At 45.6% G+C, this 15,390-nt stretch overlaps 2 protein-coding genes across 2 annotated transcripts; one reads left to right on the top strand and one right to left on the bottom strand.

Annotated features, from left to right (window-relative positions):
- Nucleotides 1–1,982: 1,982 nt before the first annotated feature.
- On the top strand, nt 1,983–6,543 carry LOC115674652 (probable glycosyltransferase STELLO1). Its single transcript, XM_030597112.2, has 3 exons — nt 1,983–4,011; nt 5,012–5,138; nt 5,772–6,543. Exons 1-3 carry the CDS (start codon nt 2,288–2,290, stop codon nt 6,237–6,239), a joined length of 2,319 nt encoding a protein of 772 aa, XP_030452972.1. The 5' UTR covers nt 1,983–2,287; the 3' UTR covers nt 6,240–6,543.
- A 2,916-nt stretch (nt 6,544–9,459) lies between these two features.
- Nucleotides 9,460–15,225, bottom strand: LOC115674624 (magnesium-chelatase subunit ChlH, chloroplastic). The gene is made up of 5 exons (XM_030597078.2): nt 13,587–15,225; nt 13,205–13,287; nt 10,833–12,635; nt 10,162–10,638; nt 9,460–10,014 (listed from the first exon to the last, which is right to left on the bottom strand). Exons 1-5 carry the CDS (start codon nt 14,995–14,997, stop codon nt 9,637–9,639), a joined length of 4,152 nt encoding a protein of 1,383 aa, XP_030452938.1. The 5' UTR covers nt 14,998–15,225; the 3' UTR covers nt 9,460–9,636.
- Between the last annotated feature and the right edge of the window lie 165 nt (nt 15,226–15,390).

The following is a 15,390-nucleotide window of genomic DNA, read 5'->3' as shown; positions in this document are numbered from 1 at the left end:
AGTGGAGAAATGGGCTGCTTTTGGGACTTGGACCCCAGCGTGGAGACCACTAGGGGGAGGGCATCAACCAAAACCAGGGCTCGGTCCAGCCTCGGGCCACAGAAGGTCCGAATAACTCCCACGGACTGTCCAGGGACAGAGCCCCGAGTCCGACCCGTTCATGTCGCCCCGGTCCGATTCGCCTTCGTCAGGAAAAGCGAAACTGGTCCACGTTTTCCAGGAATGTCGGTGGGTGGCCGTCCCGATTTCCGTCGGCCGTGAAGACAAAATTTCTTTCGCCACTATGCCAAAAGAATAATAATAATTAGGGTAGGGCGATTCCCGACGTGATCAATTTGCACGATGTCAAGGGTGATTAAATAAGTCTGAATTCGATACGATAAATATGTGACGAATTTTGTGCCTCACAGGATTCGACTAGCTTATCCCTTCAAGCACAAATTGACATATTTAAGCTTGCGTGTCGATCTGTATTTTTTTTTTTAAGCATGCTGCGTTATTCAAATCTAAAGGCCATTCTTATTCTTAAGAGATTGTATAAGCGGCACTCGTGTTAAGAAAGAATAAATGGGTCACGGATTATAAACCTTCACTATAACATAAAATTATTAAAAGTTATCTATTATCAGATAGTAGAATAATCGGTATTTTTAATAATAATTTATACTTATAAATTATGTAAAAGTAATCATAACTTTTTATTAACTTTAGTTTATTGATTGTTTGTAGCTGAATACTTAATATTTAACAGTTATCAATATAGGTTAATTAAATAATTTGTTTTTTAAAAAATGAAGTAAAGAAAAAGCATGATTCTTTTTCAGAGGTGGAAAGGACATTCCCCATTCCATTTGCAATGTTCATCGCACCTCGTATCTGCACAACAAACATAGGAATAGGCATTCTATAAACCAAACTTATTGTAAAATATACTCTTACTAAACCTTCTTTTTCCATTCAATCAACGTAAGTGATTTATATTCGGATTAAAGAGAATTAACCTTTACGTCTTATCTCACGAGGATCACAATATCGTTAAACCAAAATCAAATATCTCAAGCTTCTCAAGGCATAGAAGCCCTATCTTCGTGCAAAAACTGCAAGTCTATCAATATTAGGTTGGAAAAATAAGCTTCGCTCAAGCAAATTTTTCCATCGACTCTCGAGGGAAGCTCGCCATAGTTTTGCTCGGCGATTTTTCAATTGACTCTTGAGAGAAGCTCACCATAAAGATTTTATCTTGTGGGATGTCTTTATCCATATTAAGTCTTTTCATGCACGATTTGAAAGATTAAAACAGAGTGATGCGATTTCATTTGATTTGGAAGAATATAGATCGAGAATGAAAAATCCGACTCATGACAGAGAATAATGTCTAACCGAAACTCGGAAGTGAACTCGATATCTCAACCGGCGAAAGTTACACTCGATTACACGAAGCCTAATGTTTATACAGCACGCTCTTTACCTAATGCAAATTTTGGGTCCAATATATCTCCTTTTCTTTTTCCTGCCTCTCAATCTAAAAGATTGGTCACAAAAACTAAAAAGAATTCAGACATTCAAGAGAGAGCATAAAATTAAGCCTCAACTTGCAGCTGCAGGTCACCTCTCGCCATCACCAAGCAGAAAAGGGCCAACCGCCACTGTCCAGTGTCCAACCTCGACGATCACCCCAAAGCATCATCAACACTCGACAAGACCAACCCCTCATAAAACAAATCGTCGGATCCGAACAGGAACAGCTCCCGATTTACGTTTGCGCAATAGAAAACCCCACAAATCCATCACATTCCCACGTTAGCAATAGCAAATAAATACTGGGAATACGAAAGAGAGAGAGAGAGAAACAAAACGCCATACACACATGCCCTGTACAGGTCCAGACAGGGACATATCCATACCCCACGCCCCGAAAAGAAGAAAGGAAGAAAATTGGAGCACCAAACGCTTTGCCGTCGCTTATTTAACACTCGCAGCTCAAGCGTCGCGTCGCGTTCCGTCCGCGGAAAAGCATTCCAAGATTGCATCTTAAGCAAGAAGGAAGCAGAAGAAGGGAAGGAAAAGCCCGCGACCCAACCACCGTGTCGGCAGCAAGAGACTGGATCGAGCTGAGCTCGTCGTCGGCAAGTGGTTCTTGACTTCTTGGGTCTTGGTTTTCTTGGTGCCTCCCGTCTCGGTTTCCGTCGCGCCGTTCACTTCCCGAGTCAAACTCGGATTGACCTCGAGCTGAACTGGGTCGCGACTGGCGATTTGCTCAGTGCCCATTTCGTGAGCTCCCAGAAGAATGCTGGTCCAGGACCGTGCGGCGCCGGCTGCTCCCAAATCGCCCAAGACCCAGATGCAGGGTCAGATCAGGGCGGCCCTCCCGACCCTGCATCAGAACCATCGGTTCTCCGAGCCCAAGAGCCTCGATTTCTCCACCTGGGCGTCTGAGAATCTGTACAAGATCTTCACCGTCGGCGTCCTCATAGTCACGGTGGCCGCGTTCTTGTTCCTCTACAACGTCGGCGACTCGGCAGCTCTCCTCTGCTTCAAGAACACCCAGTCCGAGAGCCTCCAGGCCCTCCAATTCCCTCGCGTCGACTGGGGTTCGGTCGCCGGGGTCACCGACAAGTCCTCGCCCTATGCGAATTTCCGATCGGAGAGGTGGATCGTGGTCTCGGTCTCGAGTTACCCGTCGGAGTCGCTGAAAAATCTCGTGAAGCTCAAGGGGTGGCAGGTCCTGGCGATCGGTAATTCCAGGACCCCGGCCGATTGGAAGCTCAAAGGTGCGATTTTTCTGTCATTGGAGCAACAGGCCACTTTGAGTTTTCGGGTAGTCGATTACTTGCCTTATGATTCGTATGTTAGAAAGAGCGTTGGGTATTTGTTCGCGATCCAGCACGGGGCGAACAGGATCTTTGATGCGGATGATCGCGGGGAGGTGATTGATGGGGATTTGGGAAAGCATTTTGATGTTGAGCTGGTTGGTGAGGGTGCTAGGCAAGATATTATATTGCAGTATAGTCACGAGAACCCAAATAGGACTATCATTAATCCGTATATTCATTTCGGACAGCGGTCTGTATGGCCTAGGGGATTACCATTGGAAAATGTGGGTGAAGTTGGCCATGAGGAGTTCTACACTCAGGTTTTTGGTGGGAAGCAACTTATACAACAGGGCATTTCAAATGGCTTGCCTGATGTTGATTCGGTGTTTTATTTCACTCGAAAATCGGGTCTGGAGGCCTTTGACATTAGATTTGATGCGCACGCTCCAAAAGTGGCATTACCGCAAGGAATGATGGTGCCTCTCAATTCGTTCAATACTATGTATCATTCCTCGGCATTTTGGGGTCTGATGCTTCCCGTCTCCGTCAGCACTATGGCTTCTGATGTACTGAGGGGATATTGGGCACAGAGGCTCTTGTGGGAAATCGGTGGTTATGTCGTTGTTTACCCGCCTACCGTCCATCGATATGACAGAATTGAGGCATACCCATTTTCTGAGGAGAAGGATCTTCACATTAATGTTGGCCGTCTAATCAAGTTTTTGGTTTCGTGGAGATCAAGTAAGCACAGATTGTTTGAGAAGATATTAGAGTTGAGCTATAAGATGGCAGAGGAGGGTTTTTGGGCCGACAAGGATGTGATGTTTACTGCTGCTTGGCTCCAGGACTTGCTCTCTGTTGGATACCAACAACCCAGACTCATGTCATTAGAGTTGGATCGGCCTCGAGCAAGCATTGGCCATGGGGATCGGAAGGAGTTCATCCCTCGAAAGTTGCCATCAGTTCATCTGGGAGTCGAGGAAACTGGGACTGTTAACTATGAGATTGGCAACTTGGTTCGCTGGAGAAAGAATTTTGGGAATGTGGTGCTTATTATGTTCTGCAGCGGGCCTGTGGAGCGCACAGCTCTTGAATGGAGATTGCTTTATGGCCGGATTTTCAAAGCTGTTGTCATATTGTCAGAGCAAAGAAATCCTGACCTTGCTGTTGAAGAGGGTCACCTAGACCAAGTTTACAAGTAAGTCGAGTTTATACATATGCATTGTTCTTTGTATATCATTTCCCATTTTGCCTTGCACTTATGTCATACACATGGAGTGAGTATGCCCACTGGGGATCTTGCATCAGTTCACAGCAATGTAGCATTCAGGTTAACTGTAAAGGGGATCATAACTCACTTCCTATAGGACATAGATTGAGATGTTTCGATAAAGGCCTGCAGAACTTGGAGCTTATTCTAACTAAAAGCCCAGATTTAGAATGATTTGGTGGCAACCGGATCAAACTAAAGCTATCTGTAATTTAGATGGAACTATCACCATTTAATGACAACTGGTAGTTAGAATCTGTATGTGTAAACTTATGGGGAAAGATTGCACTATATATGTTGTGCAGGCTACTCAATTTGCTTGTAAGGGAGTAAAATGTCACCTGTAGGGCACTTTGATACACTGCCTTTCAGGGAACTCGAGGACTCTTAGTTTGGATTTGGTGTGATGTCGCTAATTTGAGAGTTATCCCCTTGAGAAAAATCTTCTCTGATGGCTATCACGCCTATCTGATACAATTACATAAAAGCTTTACTGGTTAATGCTCTAAGTGCTTTTAAAATGTCGTCTTCAAGATTTGGAGAATAATTACGAAGTTCAGGGGTGACTTCTACTTGGGCCTCAAAGATAGAAGGTTTTGGGTATGCTTAACAGTTTTCATAGGATAGATATGTAGGCTGGCAGTTAGATTTTGAGATTGATTGCATGTATTTTTGTACAATTACGGTATCAAAATGTTGAGTATAGTGTTTTTATTTAGTCTCGCCTATATGAGGTCTCTCTCTTGTGCTTTACAAGTTGTGGGTTTGGGCTGTGACATTATACTAGATTCTAGAAGAGTGAGGTCTGGTGATTATTTGATAAAATTGCATATTTGGGTCCTTTGTTGCTTTTGTTATTTGCACTTCATATTTAACTGAGGAGGCAACTAGATAATATACAGCTCATACCATCTGATTCTGTTTGCAGACAGCTGCCAACTATATTCAATAGATTTACCAGTGCAGAAGGATTTATGTTCCTCCAGGATGACACAATTCTTAATTACTGGAATCTGCTACAAGCAGACAAAAGTAAACTGTGGATCACTGATAAGGTAATGAATTTTTACACATTCTGTAACCATATTATTATTGAATATGGGAATGGGAAATGGACAAATTTTCAATTAGGCTTCATCTATTATATAGCAATGAGTTGGACAATAATCCCAAAACTTGAAAACATAATTGTCCGACTCGTCTTTCAATGGAAAACCACTCGACCACCTTCATCTTAATGATTTCTGTTTCTTAAGGATAGTGGTCCGGTTTTATGTCCTCTTGGCAGATACTCTGCATCAAGTTGGTCAACTGACTCCTAAAAATATGTCTCTTGAGTGGTCATATTGGATCATTTTCTGAAACTAACAGGATCAAAGCTGTTAAGAACCTATACCTTTTTCTTTACTAGTTAATCAAATGGATAAAGCAGCTTATCAAAAGAACAGTTGATAGCTGGGGAGACACTCCTTTAGCAAGTTCTTCGGTACCATGGTGCCATTGTCATTGCACTTAAACATGCTTAATGCAAGCTTTATGCATCTATTACTAACTTTTTTCTTGATTCTCTCCCGAATTTCGCTTTCACTCAATATGTTGGTTATTAAGCTCTCCCCTTTTTGCTCAAAAAAAAAAAGCTCTCCCCTTGGATTCCTCCACACTTGACTAACAAAACTTTGGCGAACCAGGTATCAAATTCTTGGACCATGGTTTCTGCGAGTGGCAACTCCGACTGGTTTTCGAAACAAGGGGAATTGGTAAAGAAGGTCGTTAGCTCGATGCCAGTTCACTTCCAGGTCAGCTACAAAGAAGCTGTCAACAGTCAACAGAGCTTCGCTATTTGCAATTCTGAAGTGTTTTACATCCCTAGACGATTTGTCGCCGACTATGACGATCTGGTTAGTTTGGTGGGCGATCTAGATATACATCACAACGTTGCAATACCCATGTTTTTCTTGTCAATGGACTCCTCTCAGAATTTCGATTCGGTCTTTAGCACAATGATCTACAAAAGAAAACCCCCATCAAGTAATTCGACATTTTATTCCGCCCAAGCACCGGCAGTACATCCTTGGAATGTATCAAGTGAACAGGAGTTTATTAAACTCATCAGGCTAATGGCCGAAGGTGATCCTCTTTTGATGGAGTTGGTTTGAACATGTAAAGCTGTCGGATTTTGCTGAGAAATGGACACATAGAGGAGCTGCACTGGAAAGAACAGAGAATTATGTACCGAAAACGAAGATCAGGTGGTTAAATTGTATCGATAAGTCCTTTTTGACCTTCATTTAACTTTACAATTTTAACCTTGGGAGGAAGAAACTATCTTCCCTTCTTTTTCTTTTCTTGTATATTAGCCTTGTACCATTCATTTTGTGACTGGGAAGCCTCTCCGAGGACATGATATCTTCATTCGTAATTTCCTCGTGAATATATCAAAAGGAAATTTGTTTTTCTCGACGACCCTCTTTGTATGTTTGATCTACCCTAGTTTTAGGGAAAATTTCAATTTGAGGTCCAAAGTGGGGTCATTTTCTCAAAATGGGGTCCCAAGTGGATTTAGTGCCAAATTGGTACCCAAAGTCCCCAAAAAGTGTCAAATAAGGGTCTGGGTCGCCGGCCGGCCAAAATACCTACCGGCCGGCGATCCCGCGACTGTTCCGGCGAACGGAACAGTGCTTTTTATATTTTTTTTTCTTTTTTTTGTTTTTTTCTTTTCCTTTTTCTCTTTTTTTTTTTCTCCTTTCCCTCCACCGGCTATTGCCGGGGCCGGCGGAGGTCGCCAGCCTCAGGCGGAGGTCGCCAGCCTCAGGTGGAGGCAGCCCTCGCCGGCGAGGGGGACCCAGGGTCGGGCGAGGGTTGCCTAACGCCGGCGAGGGCGAGGGCCGCCCCGCCCGCCCGGCCCCAAAGCGAGGCGGCCCTCGCCTCGACGCCGGCGAGGGCGTACCCTCGCCTGACCCTGGGTCGCCCTCGTCGGGGTCGGCCGAGGGCCGCCCTCGCCTGGGCTGGGCGGGCGAGGGCGGCCCTCGCCGGATCCGGCAAGGGGGGGGGGGGGGGGGGAAGGTAATGATTACCCCTTTGGTGGAGGTGTGGCGGTGCCTCCGGATCCGGCGACTGTTCCGGCTTCTTGATACCGTTCTTGTGGGTCTTGTAGGACTGATTGTGCGCGGTGTGGTTCTTCGACTTCGCCATCTCCTATCTGCCCAAACACGAATCGAATTCAGATCCAAATTCCGCAGCTTCAAGATCGAAATTTTCAGCGACAAAAACAGCGACCCAAAACCAGCCGGTGAGGACGAGGGTCGCCCTGGCCCGCCCAGCCCAGGCGAAGGCGGCCCTCGCCCTCGCCGGCAAGGGCGACCCTAGCCAGATCTGGCGAGAGCATCCCTCGCCGGATCTAGCGAGGGTCGCCCTCGCCCGCCCAGCCCAGGCGAGGACGGCCCTCGCTCGGCCCTGGGTCACCCTCGCCGGCCAGGGCCACCTCCGCCTGAGGCCAGCGACCTCCGCCGGCCCCAGCAATGGCCAACGGAGGGAAAGGAGAAAAAAAAAAGAGGAAAAGGAAAAGAAAAAATATATATAAAAACATTGTTTCGTTCGCCGGAACAGTCGCGGGATCGCCGGCCGGCGACCCAGACCCTTATTTGACACTTTTTGGGGGCTTTGGATATCAATTTGGCACTAAATTCACTTGGGACCCCATTTTGAGAAAATGGCCTCACTTTGGACCCCAAATTGAAATTTTCCCCTAGTTTTATATATGGAGCTGCTTAAACACTTGTCTTTACACTTATTTCCTTTTCTGACAGGAGTTTTGCTGGGGCTCCTCCAAGGAGCCATTTTAGGCCATCTTCTTGTTGCTATAGTCGCTTTTGATCATGATGCGAACGCATTTTATCTGGAACGAGTTTGCGTTTAAGACAAGTGAGGAAAGTCTATCGCCATTCATTGTCTTTCACCCAACAAAAGGGAAAATCATCCAAAAAATCTCAAACCTATTGCACTTTTGCCAATTCGATCCTAAACATTTTAAGTTTGCAAATTCAGTCCTTAACCTTTTCACTTCTTGCCAATTGAGTCATCCGGTCAATTTTGGCCGGCTGGCTGTCCGACTAGCGCTGACGTGGCAATTTTTAAAAAAAAATTCGAATTTTTTAATTTTTTTCTTTTCTTTTTTTTTTCTGCCCTTCTTCCCTCTAGTCAGGCTAGCGAGGTCGACCTCGCCGGTTTCTGGTGAAGCTTGCTCCCGCCGGCTTCTGGCGAAGCTTGCTCCTGCCGGCCACTGGCAAGGGCGAGCCTCACCCGCCGCTGCTTGGGCGAGATCGAGGCCGACCTCGCTGACACTAGGTTCACCTCGCCCAGTGACGACGAGGTCGGCCTGGCAGCGGTGGGCGAGGGCAAGCTTTGCCAGAGGTTGCGCCTCTGGTCGATCGCCGGTTGCCGGACCGGCCAGAGGGAAGATTGCAAAAAAAAAAATATATATATATAAAATATTTTAAAATTGCCACGTCAGCGTTGGCCGGACTGCTGGCGCCGGCCGGCCAAAATTGGCTGGAAGGACTCAATTAACAAAAAGTGAAAAGATGTAGGACTGAATTGGCAAACTTAAAAAATTTAGGATTGAATTGGCAAAAATGCAATAAATTTAGGACTTTTTGGACAATTTTCCCCCAACAAAATCCTAGAATTGCCCTTCCTAAGATCTTAAAGTTCTCCTACAAGAAGGGACCAGGAGGCTTTGTCTAAAGAGATTTTAACGCCCTTTAGGTGGAATTTCCTGAGCAAGAAAGATGGCATAATCTCTGATAAAATAGTCCAAGAGTACCTGAGGTGACATTTTCAGTCCATTAATGACTTGAACTGCCTTATTGGATCCTTCTGATCAACAATCCTTACCGGAAAAAAGAGGCCACAAAAATATTGGCAGCGTCGAAATCATCGGTCATGTATGTTCGGTTGGAATTAGCCTATAAGTCCGAGAGGGAAACATCACCAAACAGGACTTGATGAATGATTGACTCCCTAATAGCCAGTCTTCCTCTTTACCATTATTGACCTCTAATAGAGCAATTTCCTAGCAGCATGGAATGCTTAAATAGCTGTCATTTCATTTCTTCGAGGATAACGGGGCAATCCCATTGGCTGGAATCGCATATATCTGGTGCATGCCGCGACTTCTAGTATACCTTTGGCATCCATCGAGGTACTCGTTTGCCAATTCTTGCATTTCTCTTTGTTGGGGATCTTACTTGTGTTTAATGACTAAACTTAATGACTTCTTGTTCTCTGTATCGTCATTTTGAACCTCACTTGTTAAAGTTGGTCATACTCAAATCCTAGGAATTTGTGCATGGATTGACCTTTGTCAGTTACCATCGCTAAAAGCCTGAACAGATTAATTACATTGGGAAACTTGTGGAGAGTCATGTTACAAATTTTCCCGCAGATTACACGTCTATCCATTCCTTGGATAAGGCGACCTCAAATAAATCAGAAAACTGTGAATTTGATATTTGCACTACAATACACAATGGGAATTTGTCAAGTTTTTATTATTTACCTATCTATCCCTTCGATCTTGTCCTCGACCTCGGAGTAGAGCTGCCTCAACTTTTCGATATTCTGCTCAGATGTCTCCCAGTAGCCACGCCCATTCGCTTCCAAGAATGTCTGTACCAACTTTCTGAAGGAGTTAGGATTTGTGTTCATGAGCCTGTTCAGCATCTCCTCGTCCTGAATGAAAGTTGAGTTAGCCTCTTCATAGACCCAGTTGTCGACTTGGCCTGACGTGGCACTCCACCCGACTGTGTTTGTCAGCCGCTTCTCGATTTCACGCACACCCTCATACCCACTAGACATCATTCCCTCATACCACTTTGGGTTCAACAACTTTGTTCGCGCATCCAGTCGCACAGTCTCAGCAAGTGTGCGCACCTGAATCACGGAAATAGTTCATACTCAGCAAAATGTTGTCTGGGACTTCGTAGAGTAAAAGGCAGTGAATCAGAAAACAAGCTTCTAGAGGCATAGTCTGAAAAGGTTAAAGCAAGCAAAATCAGAAATTTGTTTAGTGAGCTTCACCTGGGCATTAGCTGTTGTAGTGTCAGCAACATACGCGCTGGGCTTCTTCCCGTCCTTCCTCAAGTTCTGCACTAAATTGGTAGGGTCTGAGTCGAAGTAATGGCTCACATCGGTGAGCGAGATTTCGGAAGAGTCAAGATTTTGGAATGTTGCCTCAGCAGTGCTGAGAGCCATCTCAAAGACTTTCCTTTTCTCAGTCATTCCAGCACCCGGGGCATCGCAATCAAATGCAAAGGATTTTCTGCTCAAGTACATGTCCTGGAGCTGCTTCTCATCATTCCAGGAGGAATTCTCGACGGCAAGATTGATGTTGGAGGAATAAGAACCTGAAGCATTAGAAAAGACACGTGTGGCAGCTTCTCTAACATCAATGCCTAGGGTCTTGGCTTGTTCCAATGCATGCTTCCTCACATAGTTTAGTTCTTCGGGTTCATCCAGTTCAGCCACCATCTTGATAGCTCGATCCAGTAGATTCATCTGCAAAAGATGAACTGATCTTAAAGGGTACGTTCTAGATTGCATGATGAGAACAGATCTAAATGGTTCATGATAATGAGACATTTATATTCTAATTTGAATCGTAAAGATAGGACTCGGCTACTTTTTCATCTAACACAAAATCAAAACAATCTACTGACCCTTTAGTTAAATAGTGGGTAGAAGTGTCATACCTGATTGATGAAGAGGTCTCTGAACACCCCAGAACAGTTGACAACCACATCGATCCTAGGCCTTCCCAACTCTTCAAGGCTTACTGGTTCCACACGGTTGACTCGTCCAAAGGTATCAGCAACCGGCCTCACACCAATCATCCACAAAACTTGACCCAAAGATTCACCGTACGTCTTAATATTGTCTGTTCCCCACAGTACAAGAGCAACTGTTTCAGGATATTTTCCACCATTATCAACCTTCTGCCTCTCAACCAACCTATCCACGACAACCTTTGCACTCTGCATCGCTGCTGTAGTTGGAATAGCTTGTGGATCCAGTGCGTGGATGTTCTTTCCAGTCGGCAGCACTTTAGGATTTCTAATAGGGTCACCACCTGGTCCTGGCTCAACATATTTTCCCTCCAATGCTTGCTTCAAGCTCCCCAACTCATTATCAGCCACGACAAGTTGCAAACACTCCCCAAGAAACTCGAAGAGGGTCCTAAGCTTCTCTCTATCTGCACGGTAAAACTTAGTGCTCGACAAGTACTGGATCCAGGGTTCATTTATTCCAAACCCAAGAATGGAGCTCAACTTGTTGGTGACGTCAACAACTTGACCCTTGTTATTAGTTGTTCGCTCTACAAAGGCAGTGACTGCGCCACGAGATGCTTCAGTTATTTGTCGAAGCAGCTCCACATCCTTCAATATTCCCTTGTCACTTCCTCGGTACACGTCCTCTATGCGCAGTCCAACAGTCTCAGCTAGTATAGCTGGGAGCGATGATATCCCATCTTCAGGACGATCTAGAGCAGCAATGTTCACCAGTGTGGCAACTGCTTCCATCGCTGATGGGGGCTCACCAATGACGTGGAGCCCACAAGGTAGAAGCCGGGATTCGATTTCCATGATCTTAGAGTAAACCTTTCCAACAACCAGATCGCGTTCTTTTGCTGAGATCTCCTCTCCCTCAGCCGGGAGTTCCACATCCTTGTCGAGATTGCATTGCTTAGCTGTGCTTATAATGGAGCTGACAATCTGTGGTCCGCGGCCAGTGTCTTTGAGGGATTGGTACGAAGAGATGAGCTCACTCAATTGCTTAAGTCCCTTGTAAAGCCCTGCATTCTCTGCTGGAGGGGTCAAGTAGCTTATGGTATTAGCGTAGCTCCGACGTTTGGCAATAGTAGCCTCGGAAGGGTTGTTAGCCGCGTAGTAATAGACATTCGGTATGTTTCCAATAAGACTATCGGGATAACAGGCGTCGCTCATTCCCACCTGCTTCCCAGGCATGAACTCTAGTGAACCATGGGTGCCGAAATGGAGAACAGCATCAGCCTGAAATATTTTCTCCACAAAAGAGTAATAAGCGGCAAATCCATGGTGCGGACTCGCTGATTTGGAGAAAAGAAGCCGCATAGGATCGCCCTCGTATCCGAAAGTGGGCTGAACTCCGATAAAGACATTTCCATACTGTTTTCCATAGACCAAGAGACTTTCTCCGTCAGAGTTCAAATTACCCGGCGCCTTACCCCAGTTCTCTTCCAATGCGGTGGCATAAGGAGTGAGGTCATAATATTCTCTCACGCCCATTTTGTAGGCGACATTCAGATTTGGGCTGCTGAACTGAGCCTCTTTATCATGAATGACTTCTTCGATCAAAGCTTCAGAAGTCTCTGGAAGGCCCTCCACATTGTAGCCGTCCTTTTGAAGGTCCTTGAGAACAGAGTAGATAGAAGAGAAGACATTGAGGTATGCTGCCGATCCAACGTTTCCTTTATCCGGAGGGAAGCTGAAGACAGTAATTGCAAGTCGCTTCTCTGCCTGCAGCAGTACATATTTACATCAGAAAAGGCTGAGTAGAGTTTTGAGTAGTTCGATGAGTTTTCGATATTGACATCTCTCTCTCCCCACCAACACAAATCACTGGGAGGGAGGTATGCCCTACTTCAAAGATGTCGAGTCTCCAATCAACAGGAACTTGGTTACTTAGCAGAAAAAATCATGTCTGATTTAAGAATAGATGTCATAAAGGATAATCAGTATCAATTTTGCCCTCTCGACTACCATGCCATTAATTTTTAGGTGCAGATAAATGCTGGGTTAAAAAAAGAGTGTAAAGGACATTATATTTTGCCAAACTGGAATCTACAAGCAGTAGTAATTAATATAAAGGCAGACAAGACTTTACTTGGGTAGGACTAATGCACCTGCTCTACATATGGTGTAAGAAAGCCTAGAAAGAGGGGAATATTGCAACTGAACTCACTAGCTATTTTATCGTCACATCCTACTGAAAACAGTTCTGCAATATCAGATCTAGGAACAGAAAATCAGAACAATATGCAAAGAAGACGATTTCTCGAATGGGCATGTCGCAGCGAAGCAAGTACCTTTGATTTCCTTTTCAGTTCAGCCCATCTGATTGCTCTGGTGCAGAGCTGCTCCACCCTCTTGTGAAGAGCATGTGATTTCCCTGCGATGACAATATCATTCAGCACTTGATGTTTGATAGATGAGGATGAGATGGCAGAGAGATGGAAAAGCAACACAGAAGCAAAAGGTGAAATGGGTATTTCTACTATTTTTATGGTTCTGCACAAAGCAAAAAAGAGAGGGAAAATCAGGAATACAGAACATCGACTTGGTGACGTTGATGTTAGTATCATCTCAGAAGAGATCAGCTCATTAAAAAAGTTATGCTTGTCCATTTATTTTGGAAGCAAGACAGGGCAACTATAAAAAAGAGGAACCGGAAAAAGGCATCGTACTTACCACTTCGAGGATCGCGACCAGCGAAGACAATGGGTTCCATGCCGCCATCCAGCTCGGGAAGTGCAACCTGCAGAGCTACCTGAATTGGATGCAAACCCAGAGTACTGTTCAACCACTCCTCCGTGGTTTGAAACACCAAAGGCAGCGCAACAATGTAAGGGACATCGAGCTTCATCAGCGCCTCCACTGCCCTCGGATGATCCTGCCTCGCCGGTCCCCCCACAAGAGCAAACCCAGTTAGAGAAATCGCCGAATGCACGAATGGTTTCTTCGTGACCGGGTCAATCAGGAACCTTTCAACCGGTCCCGAGAAATCAAGACCGCCTGCAAAAATGGGTATGACTTTCGCCCCTTTCGCCTCTAACTCCATAATCACTGCCACGTAATGGCTCTCGTCCCCAGTGACAATGTGGCTCCTCTGCAAAATCAACCCGATCACTGGTGCATTTGGTCCCTTGAGCTTCTCATTAGCATCCTTTCTGGTGCCATACCAATTCAAGTACTCCTTCACATCATCATACATACAAGGAGCCAAAGGGTGCCAAATTCCACTGTCCAAGAACAGAACCGGGTCCGAGTACTCGATCTTAGTCCCCTTCAGTGCCGGAACATAAGACCCTGAGATCATCTTCAAGAAATTCTGCAAGTTATCTGGCGACCCGCCAAGCCAGAACTGCAAGCTGAGGATATATAACCTAGCATCCTGAGCCTTGTCGCTCGGCAAGTACTTGAGCACCTTCGGCAACGTCCGCACTAGCTTCAACATGCTGTCCGCAAACCCTGCAGAAGACTTCTTCTTCTTGAACAACTGGAAAAAGGGGCTCTTCGATTGCCCGAGCTGTGACATACTGAACGAGCCCAACTTGTTGAGTCTCATCACCTCAGGCATTGAAGGGAACACCAAGACTGCATCAAGCCTGTCCCTTTCCGTTTCCACTGCAGCCTTCACTTTCAGTGCAAGCTCCTCCACGAAGATCAATGACCCAATGAAGATATTCGCATCCTCAAGGTCCTTGCAGAAACTTTTGTATGTATTCTCATCCCTAAGCTCTTCAACTAAGTAACCCACAACTTCAAACGAAGCATACCTCTTGTTCTTATTCAGTGCAAGCACTGCAGCTGAGAGAGACGACTGGTACTGAGCCTCCAGGACCACGTACACGATCTTCACCGTTGGGAGGCTCCCGTCTCGCTCCGGCACAATACGGCGGACTTCAGGCGTCGTCTGCGTGAAGAGGCCATTGCCCACCACTGCACATTTCACTTTCATGGCGGATTTTGAAGAATTGCCTGCTGGGTTCGTCTTCCTGGGGAGGAAGGAGCGTAAAAAGTAGTGCTTTTGAGAGAGCGAGGAGAGTTGATCAGCCTTTGGAGCTGGTAACGTGAATTGGGACGACAACAAAGTAGCCATCTCTGTGATCACGCTCGAAACAAAAACTCTCTGTTTCTCGTTCGTTGGGAAAAAAAAAAGAATCAATCGAACAGAGAGGAGAGAAAGAAGAGATAGCGAGAGAGAGAGGAAAGATCAAAGATCAAATCTTTTTGCGACCCCTCGGTGTCAAATTTGTGTCTTGGTGACACCAAATGTTTTCTCTCCTCCTCCTTCTGGAGACGCAAGCTTTCGTGCTTATATCTCTTCTGTCCCGACACCGAGAGCACTGTAGACCCAGAGAGAGAGAGAGAGAGAAGAGAGAGAGAGAGAGAGAGGGTATGGGAACAGTTGGAAGGGTGCTTTCTGGTTTAGTGGAGGAGCGAGGGACACGTGGCGACATGGGTGGTCAGATAGTTACGATCGGAGTTTCCC

Source organism: Syzygium oleosum, unplaced genomic scaffold (genome assembly GCF_021117445.2).
Source record: "Syzygium oleosum isolate NSW1041296 unplaced genomic scaffold, Sole_v2.1 Sole_v2.25, whole genome shotgun sequence".
NCBI lineage: Eukaryota > Viridiplantae > Streptophyta > Magnoliopsida > Myrtales > Myrtaceae > Syzygium > Syzygium oleosum.
Note: the sequence above shows the minus strand (reverse complement) of the source record. Positions and strands in the feature narration are given on the sequence as shown.